At 30.7% G+C, this 16,788-nt stretch overlaps 2 protein-coding genes across 2 annotated transcripts in view; one reads left to right on the top strand and one right to left on the bottom strand.

The window, feature by feature from the left end:
* The first annotated feature begins 10 nt into the window (after positions 1-10).
* On the top strand, positions 11-3,399 carry THG (tRNA-histidine guanylyltransferase). The gene has a single exon (XM_035353862.2). It carries the CDS (start codon positions 331-333, stop codon positions 1,105-1,107), a length of 777 nt encoding a protein of 258 aa, XP_035209753.1. The 5' UTR covers positions 11-330; the 3' UTR covers positions 1,108-3,399.
* Positions 3,400-11,566: 8,167 nt separating this feature from the next.
* Positions 11,567-16,788, bottom strand: part of Ppat-Dpck (Bifunctional Phosphopantetheine adenylyltransferase - Dephospho-CoA kinase) — a 29,922-nt gene continuing 24,700 nt past the window's right edge. The window contains exons 7-8 of the mRNA XM_035353863.2: positions 13,996-14,142; positions 11,567-11,683 (exon numbers count right to left, since the gene is read on the bottom strand). Coding sequence (XP_035209754.1) covers positions 11,636-11,683; positions 13,996-14,142 — 195 coding nt within the window. The 3' untranslated portion in view covers positions 11,567-11,635. The remainder of the gene's footprint in view (positions 11,684-13,995; positions 14,143-16,788) is intronic.

Below are 16,788 nucleotides of genomic sequence, written 5' to 3'. Positions count from 1 at the left end.
CCGATAACTTAAAATCATTCTCATTCACGCTAATGACAACATGTGATCAATATTGGCGGTAAACGTGGTTATAAGCATTTAATACTTTTTTTATTTAGAATGTGAGCAAAGGGTTTTTAACTTGTAAATAACTTTATTTTGAGTTGGAGCATAAGGTTGCCAAAGGGAAGCCAAGCTTCAAGAAGAAGAAGCAAAGGATTTTGTAGAAAGTAGTGAAATGAACACTATTTCCAGCTTTTAATTTCAGGAACTATTTTGCGAGTACTTTTATTCTGTTCGAAAATATTTGTGTGTATGAGTAAATTGCAAATAATATTTGTTTTATAAAGCATGGCGAAAAGCAATTATGAATATGTTAAAAACTTTGAAAGTACCGATCAAATATTGCCAAATACGTGGATTGTTGTGCGCATTGATGGAAAAAATTTCCATAAGTTTGCTGATAGCCATCAATTTGAGAAACCAAATGATCAAAGATGTTTAGATTTAATGAATAAATCTGCTTGTCATGTGATGAAAGAAATCGATGATATAAAATTTGCTTACGGTCAGAGTGACGAATACAGTTTTATTTTCGAGCGAACTACAAAACTTTATAAAAGAAGATCAAGTAAAATATTAACAAATGTGTGTAGTCTATTCACAGCATCATTTGTATTTTATTGGAAGGATGTATTTAGTGATAAAAACTTGGTATACCCGCCGTCGTTCGATGGACGAGTTGTAATATATCCCACAAATAAGAATTTGCGTGATTATTTAAGCTGGCGGCAAGCTGATTGTCACATAAATAATTTATATAACACTACTTTTTGGGCATTGGTGCAGCAGGGAGGTTTGTCCCGTAAAGAAGCCGAAGAAAAAATAAGGTTTACAGTTTCCGCAGAAAAGAATGAAATTTTGTTCACGCAGTTCGGTGTAAATTATAATAAGGAAAAAGAACAGTTCAGAAAAGGGTCATTTATTATTAGAGAGAAACTGCATAAAAAACCGATTGTATTCGAGAATCATAATAATGAAGTGTTACATGGTCTGATTATTTCACATACAGATATCATCGGAAATGTACTGTGGAAAGATAATCCTCATATATTAGGAGATGAGTAACTACCTTAAAATTAGAGAATTATTAATGTTAATATTTATTGACCAAATTGTAGAAATTTTATTGTATATGCCTTGATTATAAATTAAATATTTTTTATGTATAAATGGTATGGAATATAAATATATTTAATGGCTTAGTTAATAAAACATAAGAAATATATATATATAAAATCATATGAACGAAAGTGAAGTTCTTTCTATTTTATTTCTGATAATGAAATTTCTGGGGGTAAAGAAATTAACTTGCCTGTCTTAGTAAATATGTGAAATGTTTTCTATATAACCTTATGTTTGTGTCAATTAGAAAATAAAATGCAAGAATAATTGTAATAATAATCACAATTCCAATTTAGTATAAATAATATACATTTGTTATCACTAAATAGGTCATATTCAGTATGACCGTTAATATCATAAATTTCTTCATAAAGTATTACTAGGTTTGCTGTGCATATCTTTTAACTTTCTTAAACCCACAGTACAAGTGTTGTACCAGAACAATTATTTCTTTTAAAGCTGGCTGTGGTACAACTGTTGTACCAGCATTTTCCTTTCCCTTGCTCGAGAAACTTCCATCTTTCAATGCTTTTTAAAGCTGACAAAGAAATCTGCAGGTGGTCCGCAGTTTACAATAAGTGCTGGCTAGGCATTGTTCTCTCATCTTAATAGTTTGGCTCTCTTTTGGTGAGGACTATTTTATCTTGTGCCAGTATAATGAAAAAATCAAATATATTGCATTACTGAAACATTAGAACTCTATAGTGTTTTCACATGACTTTTTTTTTGTTACTTCTCTTATTTTTACTACTTTAAAAAATCTCAGGATAAAATGCGCTTGCGATGCAAACAATACAGCAAATGTAAACACAATACTAATTTAAATTTCTTTTCTTCACACTTTTAAAAATCTTATTTATTTAAAATTAGATCACATTTTAAATATGAAGTTTCATAATTAACTAATTAATGTTAAACTTTCGATAGACTATTCCGAACGGTTGGTTTCATTGTATATTTCACGTTGCATATGTAAATTACATTGGTTCATTCATATTTTGGTGGTTTTCTACTATGGTAAATTGCATTCAAATCAGTTTTTCCTAAAGCGCTTTTGTTAAAGGTACACCTTCTTTCGGCCGACAGTCCAACATAGTTCATTAGACTTGAATAACCATATGCAAGCATTTCTTATGATTTTTATGTCACATAATAAATCGCAAAATGAAATAAAAATCAGAATTAAATTTTTGCAGTTCTTCTTCTATTTCAACTTGTGATAATTAAATTATCGTATTTGACGGCATATAAGACGTACCCTTATTTAGGCGGCCACACACAAGGAAAAAAGTTTCAATAGCGTGGTTTCTTTTAGTTCTCACGTTTCGTAAAAGCCAAATAAACAATTATTAAATGCAATTACCAACACGTATAAGACGCAGGTAACTTTTTTTTAGACCAAATTTAGGAAAAAAGTGCATCTTATATGCCGACAAATACAGTACCGATGAAAATAATTATCACTTGATGTATTCCAGTAATATGCAGAGCTGCTAATTAAGCTTTATATTTTGTAAAGCACTGCTCTCATTTCCCAATTTTTAATAATGCCATTATGAGCATGAAAATAAAAATGCATGTGTATTGGTAATTGATTATAACGATTTGTCTTGAAATTGTCTTTCAAACAAATACTGTGCTACAAAATTAAATAGCTTATCATATTTTAAGTCAGGCCTTCTTCAAACTTGAAAAACACTACTGCCATTGACTTCATGTGAAATTTTCTAATTATGGCAAGCTGTTCCTCCTCTTCTCTTTGTTGTTGTTCAAGATGCATCGGATCTTCGTTAGTCAATTCTTCTCTGGGTTAGTCTAGCAGTTCTTCGAAATCCTCCTCCTGCAGGTTTAAATTAAGTAACCTACTAATATTAATGAGATATGAACTCATTATCATGGAAGAACTTCTGCTGAGAATCCGGTAAATGTAAACATCACCAACTTTGGCGATAATAGTTCAAACCTGGTAACTCAGCAGATTTATCCTATTCGCTTGTTCGAAGTTTGCAACCATTCCTCTTGCGTTCATTTTGTTGAATTATCACTGTTGTTGTTCGCATTTGCAGATTTATACTATTCTTCTCTTATTTGTTATTATTTTTAACAACGAATAGATAGAAATATTTTCGTAGATAGATGCCGGTTCCATGTTCGGGATGAAAGGAAGAAAATACGGCGGGAGGGGTGAATGCTAATTTGTAACATGGCTGTTAACATTGTGTTCTTAATTATTAACAGCTCTAAGATCCATGAGGTTTTTAACCTCTAAAATAATTTATTTCTGTAGGCCGCAAAAATGTGCATGTGCATTTTAAATAATTAAGTAATGCTTTTATTTTTATTATTGGTTATTGTCATCTAAAATTATAAGAATAAATCAATTTTTATGGCGTAAAATTTTAACAAGATAATATATTGTTAATGCTTTTCTAACAATAACCTTTCAGAGGATGGCAGGTGTGACATAAATAAATGATTAAATTGATAAGTTGAAATAATATTATTGATTATCTAAGATGACAGAATATTTTGATGCATTCCCATGGTCATCAAAATTATCAAACCACTGCTGGTGTAAGGAATGTATTGTTTTCTGTGCTAATTGGAATTTAAGACAATTTTTTTTTTTTTTTTTGTATATCACATTTAACCGATTAATTTTAGTATGTTAATACTAATTTTTATTTCTGTTATAAATGCTTATGCTTAATACATTCTTTTCTGCGCTAACTTGAATTTAATACAAATTAATTTTTGTATATCACGTTAAACCGGTTAGTTTTACATCTACATGCTTATTATCTGTGAAATTTTTCTACCATAAGCTTAATATATTGTTTTGTCTGCTAACTTGAATTTACATGCACTAAAAATCATGTTTACAAAATATCACGTTTACGGCTCGGCTCATCGAGCTTGGCGAGTAAAAATGCAACGCCGCCAACAGGTTCTCTGCGGATGAAAACCCAAAATCATGATAAAGATAGGTACACATACTTTTTATAAGGCCATTCATATTATTTCAGAAAATTTCCAATTTTGTGTTAAAATACCGTTGTTAGAACAATATATAAATCTAATACATATCCAAGTCGCGCTTTCGAGATATGAAAAACACAATTTGAATTTCATTAATCAACCCAGTAGAACCAGATATCCTTTTTTTTTTTTTTTTTTTTTTTTTTTTTTCCTGCAGTGTACGTCTTTTTTCTGCCTAGGGGCCACAGGCTTTCTCTTTAAAATAAAAAGAATAATCCCACTTCATGAAGCGCAATGTACCTTTATCCATTTTTTGCAGCAGTTCCACATTTCGTTTAATGGACATTGAAACATGCTTTCGCTTTGTAGATCTTGTTGCAGCTCGCTCCAGAATTAGAATCTCTTTTCGACATAATTGAAAGTTCAAACTGTAATTTTGATAAAATTGCTATAATAACAGTGCAAGAAACAATAAGCTGAATCAAATCAGAAAGTTAAGAAACAGTACAATCTGCTATATTAACTGAAATTCCATGCTTATTCCTTGCACATGCTTATTTGTCCCAGTTCTGAATAAATAAATTCCCACACATACAGCGTGTTTCAAAAAGAATATTATTTGAATTATTTTGAATGCATATATTTATTAAACTGTATGACATACGAATATGAAACTTTACACACATATGTACAAACCTCTCAAGTTCAGATTACAGATGTTCGATATGGCCTCCATCAGCGACACAAATAATATCACATCAATTCCTCCCATACTCGGGCAAGCATGTCCGCCGTCACTGATGTTACGAAGTACGGATCTGGTTTTCTGTGGGAGTGGTGGTACATAAACCTTGTTTTTAATGAAACCCCTTCCTGAGGGTTTTCAGTGACCGTGGAGGCCAGTTGATACCTGTGAAGTTGGCAGTTCCTTGATGACTAATCCAACAGTTCGGTAGAGTTTCATTCAGATAATCACGCACTTGGCAACAGCAAAGAGGGGGTGCCCCGTCTTGTTGAAAAATGAAGTTGTCTTCGTGCAGCCTCGGAAACGACCAGTTTTGTAACATTGCGAGATACTGCTGACTGTTAACCGTGTTTACATCAAAGAAGAATGGGCCGTAAACAGATTATCAGGATATTGCACAAAACACATAGATTTTGGGCGAATCTCGTACATGTTCAATGGCTGCATGTGGGTTCTGTAGGCTCCAAATTCGAATATTGTGTTTGTTTACATGTACACTAACATGAAAGTCACTTCATCACTGAACACGATGCATTGTGTGAAAGTGTTATCTTTGTCAATAGCATCAATAATCTCGTTACAAAATGCCACACATTTGCGTTTGTCATCAGAACGCAGAGCTTGTAACAAATGTAACTTGGACAGCTTCATAACCAACCGACGTCTCAAATTACGCTGAATTGTTGTTTTAGGCAGTTGTAATTCCGGACTGGCACAACAAGTTGATTTTGGAGGACTATGTTGGAAAGCAGTTTGAATTCGTGCAACATTTTCGTCGGGAACACAAGGGTGGCCAGGACTCTTTCCTTTACATACACATCCTGTATTTACAAACTGTCGATACCATCTGCGAATGTTCCACCATTTGGAGGATCACTTTGGTACCTCAACTTGAAATGTCTTAGCACTGTAATGACGGAATTGTACTTTGAAAACTCAAACATAAAATGATTTCTGCTATGGAGTAGCCATTTTAAAAATATGACGATTACCATGCAAAACAGAAGACAACTGACATCTAGTGGCTATTAATATAAACTAGACTATGTATTCGTTTTACGAGTAGCCGAGCCGAGGCTCAGTGATTGATAGTTTGAAAAAAATGAACACTTTGTAATACGTATATTCTTTTTGAAACACGGTATACTTATTGAGGGCTGGCATTAGATATCATACCTCCTGATGCAGTCTTCAATAACGAGGTATTTTATTAAATGCCAAAGTAAAATTAAGAATCGAGACTCTTCATATGTTTTATTATTAGGTGGGGAGGAATCAGATGTGCATGCGTAAACAATACAAAAAAATTCCCTAGAAAAAGGGGGGGCTGTTGGTGGCTTTGAGCAGGACTTAGAAGAGAAGGGCTAGCTCATAGAGCTTTTCCCCCTGAAGCAGAAAGTGAGAAGTGATGACGTAGTCATGATGACACTGAGCGTGCAGATGCAATTCACAGCTTGAAAATTAGCGATTTTGAACCAACGTTTGAAATGAGCCGTGTGTGAAAGATAGCTATAATTTGGAAGAGACAATGTTACTGCTTTATGCATTTTAGACTGAACCATTAAAAAATTTAATAATACTTACTCAATTTTAAAATAATAGATAAAATGTGCTACTCTTTTAACATAAAGTTCCGTGGGTTTCTTTCAATTTTTATTTGCAGGTTTTTTATTTAATGAACGTTTATTTCTAATCATTTCTCAGTTCACATGCAGATAAGCATGTGAACTGAGACAATTTTTATACTGCTTCTAAGATAACTATAATAGCAGCTATTTAAATTTACTCAAAAAACAATTTTACATTGACATAGTTTTAAACATATATGACATATATGGCAACATTTTGCTAACCTATGTTTGATTTTTTGCCTAATTGTTAATTTTACATTGTTATAATTCTCTTCCGATTCAATATAATAATTTTTTTAAATAATTTTGTAATTTATACTTATATCTATATTACAATTAAATAAATGTATGTAAGATTGTTACCTTAATTTTGACAAAATAGCTTTACTCAGAGTACCTAATACAGTTATTTAATTTTTCAAAAGTGTGAGTAAAGGAAGCAAGTCTTTTTATGCCAATTACTTTAATGTTTTATACTATTATATTTTATCTAGAATGCTAATTTAGCACAAAATCTAATCAATAATTAGTTACAAAGGATACAATAAGAATAACTTTAACAAGTACTTAACAAAATTAGTTTGTTAAATACTTGTTATTCTTGTTGGTGCTATTCATAATACCGAAGATATTATCGATTAACTCATAGAAGTCAGATGCTTTTTGATTTCCTGTGGGGTGGAGTATACCTTTTGCGGCACTTTTTGAAAATAATGTTTTCTCTGGAGCGACGTTTTGTCTCTCGTTTCCCTTGACCATTAAATAATTTGGTTTTAGTTTGTGACATAATTTGATTTCTTCTCAATCTCTATTTAAAACCTCTTTAATAATAACAAAATTTAAAACAGTTCCATCTTCTAAAACATCCTTTATCTAAAATGTGGTTTCTCAGTAATTTGAGGCAGAGCGCTAAATGAGACCTCTGATTAAAACAAACTGCACATTTTGAAAAGAACCGAGAACTATTAATGCCAGTTTAGACTTTAGAGTTAACTACCAGTTTAGAGTCATAGCAGAGTTTTCAATCTATATGCATTTTGTCGAAACTGAGAACGCATATTTTTTCTACAGAATACAAATATTCGCCTCTTTCCTTCTTTAGAGTAAGAACATCACTTTGAATTCTTGGACTACACTAAAATTTAGCGCACCATTTCTTTAATTTGCTAATACTAGGTAAAGATATTCCAGTTTTTTAATTTTCCAAAAATCATACCTTTAAGATGACAGAGCTCTTATGACAATGCAACGTGAAATATCTTCACTAGTCCACCTGATTTTTTCCTTCTTTTTCAGTAATACATTAATCTGCGTCTTTATAAAAATAGGCTTTAGACATTTTTTCAAATTCTCTGATTTGTGCTTCTCCCCCCCCCAAAAAAAAATTTCGCTATTTGAGATTTTAATTTCTGATACCAATTTCTGTCTAGATGTCGTCCACCTTCGTTGCCGCTGAACAAACATTCTAAAATTTTTCTTTTCTCTATTTTTCAATACTTTAATACAATTTTCTAAGGATATTATTTTGTTCTTCAAATTATCAATACATTCTTGTTTATCCTTAAACTTAGGGCATTCAAGAATATCTATATTTTCATTTGTGAGTTTTATTTCAAAATCATTAAAATTTGATTTACTATTATCATCATCAATTTCGATTTATTATTGTCATCATAATTTACTTTCGGCACAGCATTCCATTTCAACAGTTTCTTTTTGTGGCTATCCAAACAAGCAATTTTTCATATCATCTTCATAAACACTGCATAGAAAATGTTCCCTGCAGATTTTTCCGCTCTTCGCATTAATAGAATCTTGTCTTTAACATTTGTGTATCCATTCTTTCGTCAAAAGCAAAACCTTATTTGGATCCTTTGGTCCCATGAAATAAAATATCTCATCCTTTCATACTTCTGTAAGTGCTACGGCAAGTTACTACAGCGCAAAAAGCCATATTACGTAAATGGTACTTTACAATATAGAATTTAAAATAAAAACTGACTAAAATTACATATATATAAATTATTTTAAATATATACATTATTAGAAAACATATATATATATGATTAAAATTAATTTGGGATATGTAACCTCTAGAAAATCGTCTCGCAGCTGAATGAAACTACAGTTTTAAACGCGGGAAATCAGAGCAGTTGGCATCACAGTGATGTCAGATTACTGCCTGTTAATTTTCCCCATTAGGCTCGCGTCGGTGAGGAGTCGAACAAAGAAATGAGCTAGCTCTTTCTATTTATCCCTGGGATTTGAGGTCCAAATTTTAGATCATTCCGGATTGGACGTCCAGATCTTGAGCTTTGTACTGGAGTAAATTAAATGTTAGTGGTCATTTGTAGCTATCAACTGTAAAATAATTCTAAAGAACTGAAATATAAATCTAAGAGCTTTCTTTTTAAGTATTAGTCAATTGCTAACTAAAATTAAACATGTATTTCTATAATGGGAAACAATTATTATTTGCTTTTATTAATTTTTATTTTATTTGTAGATGTAAATTGATTTTAATTTATCTTTAGTGTATTTGTTGATGCCTCTAGCAGTTATTTCAATAAGATGACTTATAATTTGTGGTATTTTTTATAGATTTAGAGTTCTGATGTTTCATTGAAAGCATGATTTTGCATTGAAACTTTTTTTTTGTTGTTGTTCATTCTTCTATCTGATGCTTCATTCAGACCGATTGTATACAATTTGTATAATACCATTTCATTTATTTTTAGTACATTTGTTGATGCCTTAGCTAATTATTTCATAATTTGTGATATTTTTTACACAATAAAAGTTCCTATATTTTTAAGTGTCCTGTTTTTTATTACAGTCAAAGCCATTATATATTTCAATAGTTAGTCCCTATTTCATACATAACATAATTATGCTATACATTTTGCTTTTTATGAAATGCAATGGAGGGAAACTTTTTAGATGTAAATAATCTGATTTAATTTTTAGAGTATTAATCCAGAGTTGCATAACTGGTTTTATCTGGTCACGAGATTTTTTTTTTTTAACTTGGTATATATAATTGTTTGTAATTTTAAATATTTTGCTTTCCTTCTTGTTTTAATGACGTAGATATAATCTTAGTGAATGGAAGTTTATGAAAGCAGAGACTAAAATAAGTAACTGTATAAATTTAGTAAATAAATGCTGTTTAAATACAAGTCTTCATGAGCAGATCCCAAAACCCATATCACTTAGAGGGTAAAATATAAAATCAAAATTATAAATAACTCAAATTATTATGCAGCTCACATAAATGTGTTTTTCTTTTGCCCATTTTGTACTGTTTCAGTACATTTTGCTTACTTCTGAAATAATGATAAAAGTTACTTAATGGATGTAAGTTGGCAGTTTTGGAAACTTTTATAAAAATGTTTATTAAAATATCAATATTTATTGCAAGTTAGTACACATTATCCAGCATATAAAAAGAAAGCAAACTTATTTAATAATTGTTTTTAAATTGGTTAAGTATTATGCGATGCATTAAAAAATGAAACACTTTGTTATTCTTCCCATGTGCACAGCGATCTGTTGATACTAAAAAGGAAATCAGAGAACTGCGCAACCTCAGCATTTAACACTTACCTTTTTTGAGAAACTCTTTAGTCATTTTTCTGTGCTTTTGGTCTTTCCATGTGCACAGTGATCTGTTTTTGCTAAATAAAGAACTTTGAAGAATTGTATGGACTCGGCATTGTGTGCTCGCTATGATTGCAAAGGATGAAAGTAAGGTTACCAGAACAAAATCATTATCTAATGATGAAATCACCAAATTTAGCGTGTACTCGGTACTTCACTTTAGCTGAAATAACTTATAGGGATATATTTTATAAATCAACTTATAGGGATCTTTAAAAGTATTTAATAAATATATATATTTTTAATCTAATGGCATTCACTTGCCTGTCCAGCATTGGCCACTCCTAAGGCCAGAAGTGGTGCCTATTTTATAGTGGAGGCACGTAATAGGCAGCCACCGTTGCCTCCTATTAAGGACGGACAGTTACAACCATGCCTTCTCCGAGATTTGAACCCGGGCTCTTTGATACTGCAGCATCCTCCCCTAACCACTATACTGTCTGGATGTCTAAATAAAGTAATGAAACACTTTTAGCTTATCAGTTTTCATGTTTTTAACATTGTTAAAAGCTTCCCCTCCCCACTTGTATTTTAATGGAAATATTTTATTGTATGCAATAATTCAGTATAAATGGATTTGACTTTATATATTTTATACTTATCTGCAATAATTGGCACACTATATATACCTGTATTCCAAAAGCTGTAAATAAAGTTTTAAATTATGAATCCATATCTTTATGGGAAAATGATTGTTATATGCCTATAATTCTATTTCAGATATAAACAGATGATTTTTGTAATTTATAGAGCCATTATACTCAGGTCAAAGTGAACTCAAAAGTACTTTGAGAGATACAAAGCGATATATTTTAAGTTTTAGTAAAATGCTTCATTCATTAAAAAACATTTAAAAAATTGTCATTCGATGAAAGCAACATATAAATTAAACACTACATTTTATATTTGTTCAGTTTTACACAATTTCTTTATTAACTCATATTTTGACATCAAAGTTCATCAATGAATTTAATTTTACCTCAGCTGACTTTTACAATGCCAATTCATTACAGTAAAATTTCTTTTTTAGTGCATATATTAAAACTTTAATCCTAATCAATATTGTATTTTATTAAAAACCAATATTAAGTGTCAATATATTTGAGCAAACTGTAACCACAAAAGTACCTTGCAGGTACTTTAGATTTCACATAAAAATTAAATATAAGTTTAACTCCCCCCTTTTTTGATACTTTTATGACTGTTTATGTATGTTTTGAAAAATACTTAGTAAGCAAAATTTATTTGAAATATTTTTCAAATTTTGTTAGAAAAAAGTCGCCTGTCAGCTGCTTTCAGATCACACATGCAATCCAGTGAGCAGTCCAAGTTTGAGACCACTGTAATATTTAATTTAAAAATGTGATATATTAAATGTTAAAATGAGTATAAATAAAAAAATAATATTTATTGCATAATAAAGCATACAAAAATATATATCTATAAAATTCCTGGTTTATAATTTTCCTAACATTCCTTTTATGTAACACCAAGCTCTCTGCACCTGCAATGGAAAATACATGCTCAGAAAAGATCTCTTATAAAATTGAGCTAAAATTTAATTAATGATGTAAAATTATTCAACTTGCAATAAAATACAATGGATTCTAGAATACTTTTATTGTGATACTCATCATTATATTAACACATTCATGTTAAGCATTTCTAAATTTATTTATATTTAAGGAAGCAGATTTTAGAAAGATAGATTTATCAAATTTCAAAGAGTAGTTTTTATACCAACCTTAGTTATTGTTGTTTCGTAAACGTAAAGTGGTGGCATAAAAGCTAAACGGCAAATTTTCCAGTAAAAGAGTCACTTGAGCACTATTTAGTGTTTTATACACATCTTGTTGATTGTTACCTATAACTTAACTATAAAGATCTACATTTCGTATTTTAATGTTTATTAAAAAATGGAAGAAGGAAGATTTTTTTTAAATTAAAAAATAAAAAAAATAAAAAAAAAAAAAGAGGGGGGGGGGCTCATATACACATTACACATGGGGAAAATCACAAAAGTGCCCATTCACTCAGCCCGTTCGAGGGATTCGAACCTTGGACTAAACTACCAGTGTTCAGTGACTTTTACCGTTCGGCCGCAGGTAGCCCAAAGAACATGAGAGTTAAGCTTAAGGGGGAGGACATCTTTGTGAAGGATTTTCTAAGAAAAAATGGCTTTATTCATGTTACACATGACAAAAACTATGAAAACCAACCCTGTAGCCGACCTGTTCACCTAGTTTGAACCTGTTTTTTTGTCAAATGACCATTATTCAACAATCTTAACCACTTCGCCACTTCTCATAGTGTCGTCAACAATCTATGAAGTGTGTTTCTCATCGAGACTACAGTTTCAAGAAGAGCAGTTCAGTTATATTCTTTTGGTGATTGTTTTTTTTTTTTTTTTTTTTTTTTTTTTTTTAGCCCTTTCTGCCAGAACAAACTTATTTGCATCTCCGTTTGCTGTACCTTATTTTGTAGCACCAAAAAGACAAATATCCGTTTCAAGAGAATAAGGCCTTAGGTACAATATTTATTTGCCAAAACACCTTCTGGATTGGCCTCACTGACTTTGCAAAGCAGTTTTATTACTTCAGATATCACATATAACAGAAAACATGATATAACAAATCAACATTCTTGAAAATGATTCCTTTTTCTCATTTAATGGAGAAAATACATGCTGTAATTATTATTTTGTGTGTCAAAATCATCTGTATTTTTTTCCTGTGTAAAGAGGCATATGTCCGCATTCCTAGACGATGTTCGTTAAATGTTAGTGGCTATTGTTCTACTGCCCACCTCTTACCAGAGCTTAACAGACAAAATTTCCTGACCTAACCTGTTTCTTTGGATTCGTTCAGAACCCTTTATGTAGAGGTCAGGGTAGGAGGAGAATCTTTTGTTTATTTGTTATAAATTTTCTTAGAAAGACAGGTTTTCCAAACAGAAAAACCAGTCTTTACTACAGATTCCAGAGAGCTGTGTCAGTTATGCCTGCCGTGTAGACAAGTTAATGTGCTCTAGTTTTTCTTCCTCAGTGTGTAGTGTGAATGTGTAGAAATTAAGAATGTCTACACATGAAAAGTACAAAACTCTTAACTCTGGAGCCAAAGGTAGAAATTTTAAAGAAAGTAGAGAATGACAAATGAAAAAGAAGTTAGCAGCTGACTATGAAATAAAAAAAAAAAATACCTTGTCAACTTATTTGAAAAGAACGCATAAATTTAGATTCTTGAAAAAAATCTAAATGCTCAAATGAAAAGCTCAAATTATTACTAATTTGAAAGTACCTAAAATTGTACTATACAGTACAAAGTCTGTAATCCGGACATCCACATCTATTACCCGGAATGATCTATAATCTGGACTTCAAAGCCACAAACTTTACGCATGCGCGTAGAGAATGTGCATACATTACACATGCGCGTAATGTATGTTTTACGCATGTGCGCATTGAAAGAAATGTTTAATAAAGTAAACAAATGAATATTAAGCTTTTTTTTCGGTAAAATTTTATACCCTTTAGATCACAATTGCTCTTTATTTCATAAATTATGATTTCATATTTTTAATTGTACAATTTCTGAATGCCATCTTACCAGATTTAAACTGATGATGTATAATACGGAAAAACCCCTAATCCAGAATCGCCAAAGTCCCGACGAGTCTGGATTACGAACTTTATACTGTATTCCCTTTTTAGTGTTTCAAAAAAACTTCTTGATCTTTCTTTTATTAAACAAATTTCTAAATAGTAGTAGTTATATTTTAAATGTAAGTTTATCTAAATGCAGAAAATTAAATCTTTACCTGTTGTTGTGTATAATCAGTGGACCAAAGGTTACAAAATATAATATTTGATTCTTGTATAAGTTCTTCATTGGATGGCACAGATTTCAAAATATTTGTAGCAACATCTTCACTTATGTTATAAAATTCTTTTAATCTTTTAACTGTCTAAAATAAAAGAAAATTAATTTAATAACTATAAACTGTTTTTAATCTGAAAACAAAAGTAAAACTGACTAAAATTTTTTTCAAATCTATTTCAGAAAAAATATACATATGCATCACATATACATATAAATGAGATATATGCATACACATATACATATAAATATACATCACATCAAAAATCACATAAAATTAAAAATTATATTTCAATTTTTTTCACTTATTCTTAAATACAACCGTATAACCTTGGTACAGTAGTGTAAATATAAGAGTTTAAAATAAAATGTTGAGAACTGTGATATATATAAAAAAATAAAATAAAAACCCTTGAAAAGTTTAATTTTAATGGTTGGCCAAATGGGTTTGCCAAGTTTTTTAGGCTCTTGGTGAGCTTGGAATCTACTAATCTGCAGTAGAACTCACACCTGCTAACCCACTTTTTTTTTTTCTGTCTCCTTGAGCTTTATTATTAAGTACCATTTTCTTCACACTTATACCACATACAATTCAACACCAAAATCACAAATATTCAGAATCCATGATGTAATGTTAAGTCTTTGTATACATTTTTTTTTTTTTTTTTTGTCTTTTCTCAGTTTGTTATATCAATATTCAGTTTTCTTAGTAAGATGGCTTACAAAACAATTTTTTTTTGTCTTTTTAGTATTAATGTTTTGTGTGTTAACTTTATTTATCAAATATCTCATTCTTTGCACTTAATACTATATAAAATTCAGTTCAACAACAAAATCATAAAATATTTAAACGCAGCACAGCTTTAGAATTTCCTATAGACAAGCTTTTGTGCTGAAAATAAAAATGTTTTATTTTGAACAATAAATATTCAATATTCAGTTTTCTTAGTAAGTTCTTAGTAGTTCTTCTCTTTCATTATTTGTTTGCCATAGTTCACTTTCAAATCCCTCAGGTGTTAATAAAAAATTTATTATAATTTTACAAAACATGAGACAGATAATAAAACAGATTCGAAATGAAAAATTCGGGCTTCCATGGCATATGTTTGGGCGGAGAACTACGTTATTCAAAATTTGATGGCTCTGGGTAACATCTTTTTTTCACAGTGCGAGGAAAGTGCATAAATTTATGCAGATTCTTCATTATATAATTTCTTTAAAAATAATACAGGGCAATAACATTTGGTGGCATCAATTTGAAAAGTGAATCGCTGTTTATAGTGAACAGGACTAAAAGCCCCTTTATGCTTTATGCTAAAAAAAGGCTTTGAATTTCTTTGAACCTTCTTATCGATTCATTGGAAATTGCGCATGAGGTCCATTAGATAGCTTTGTTGTCATATTGCAGTAAAATAGAAGGCAAACTGATTTTATCATGAATTAGAGATGCATAACAGAATTCCTTCACAAAAATATATCTATATGTTGAAATTCATTAAACATGATGAGATCAAATCATCTCCTTATGTCTGATAAGCATAGCAAATCAGCTGATTCTTCAGGTATAACATATTCTGATTACATAATTCTGTAGAAAGAATATGCTTTTTCATGTGTTAGAGGACACAATTAAGAAACTGTGTAGCAGGTGGGCACCAAACACTGCTGACAAATAACCAAAAGTTGTGTGAAGAATTTTATATAAAGTTGAAAAAGCATATTTTCACTTTACACATTTTAACATATTTAAACATAACAAAGTATTTGTAAACCTCATCATTTTTAAAAAGCAGAGTGGTGCCATTCAAAAGTATTATGTTAACTTGACTTGAGCTACTGGAAACTTTGGTGGTGGTTGGTTTGAGTTGCAAAGTAAAATAACTTATAAAGAAGGGAATTTACCATGTTTCATTCGATAGATTGACACAGAGTTCTGTTTTGGACAAAGGTTCTTCTAAAACATGGAAGCAATTTGTTGCAAATTGAGTTCAGAAACTGCAAGGTAGACAAATTCTGATACTTGTTTTGTTGTTCTGGAAAGGTCAATCCTTCAGATCTTTGCTTACAGGTCTTAGTGTTGAATCCTTCCTACATAATTAAAAATGGTAACTGCAAATGGTTTGCCAGTCTGACAAATTGGCAAACTTGCAGAAACTGTTCGTGACTGTCCAATATACCAAATGAAGAAGAGTACCTACCAGAACTGAAATCTATGAACTATAAACAAAATATCATCTAAATTTTAATTTCTAACATTTTTGGATCTACTTAATTGTAGTAATAGGTTTTTAACTGTATTGAAAATTCTAAGTTTTCGTTTAGGATTTATATATAATTCTAGAAACCCATTCAGCAAGCAATGAGGTCCCTTGAAATCTGATGAACTATCAAAAGCTGAAGAATAATTGATACATCAGTTTCAAGGCAGTTAATTTTCTGCAGAAATGGCAGCAATAATTTTTCCAGTAAAAAAAGATTTTAAATTGATCTCCCTTTTAAAGTCAAGGTTAAGTGGTAATATTTCCAGTAAAAGCAAGATTTTAAATTTATCTCCCTTTTTGAGGAATAAGGTTTAATAAGGCAGGTGGTAGGCTAGCAAATTCCCAGCTGTCTTATTCAAGCAAACATCCCTATTTGTTACTTTCAAAGGGTAAGTTAACTACAATGACCTTTTAGGTATTACTACTATGAAAGGTATTTTTATCTCAGACCTCAAGATTTGCTTTTCATGCTA

The sequence above is a fragment of the Stegodyphus dumicola genome, chromosome 3, assembly GCF_044657685.1.
Source record: "Stegodyphus dumicola isolate Sdum_Otavi_A_Nest chromosome 3, ASM4465768v1".
NCBI classification, from domain to species: Eukaryota; Metazoa; Arthropoda; class Arachnida; order Araneae; family Eresidae; genus Stegodyphus; species Stegodyphus dumicola.
This window is presented reverse-complemented; position numbering and strand designations above follow the sequence as displayed.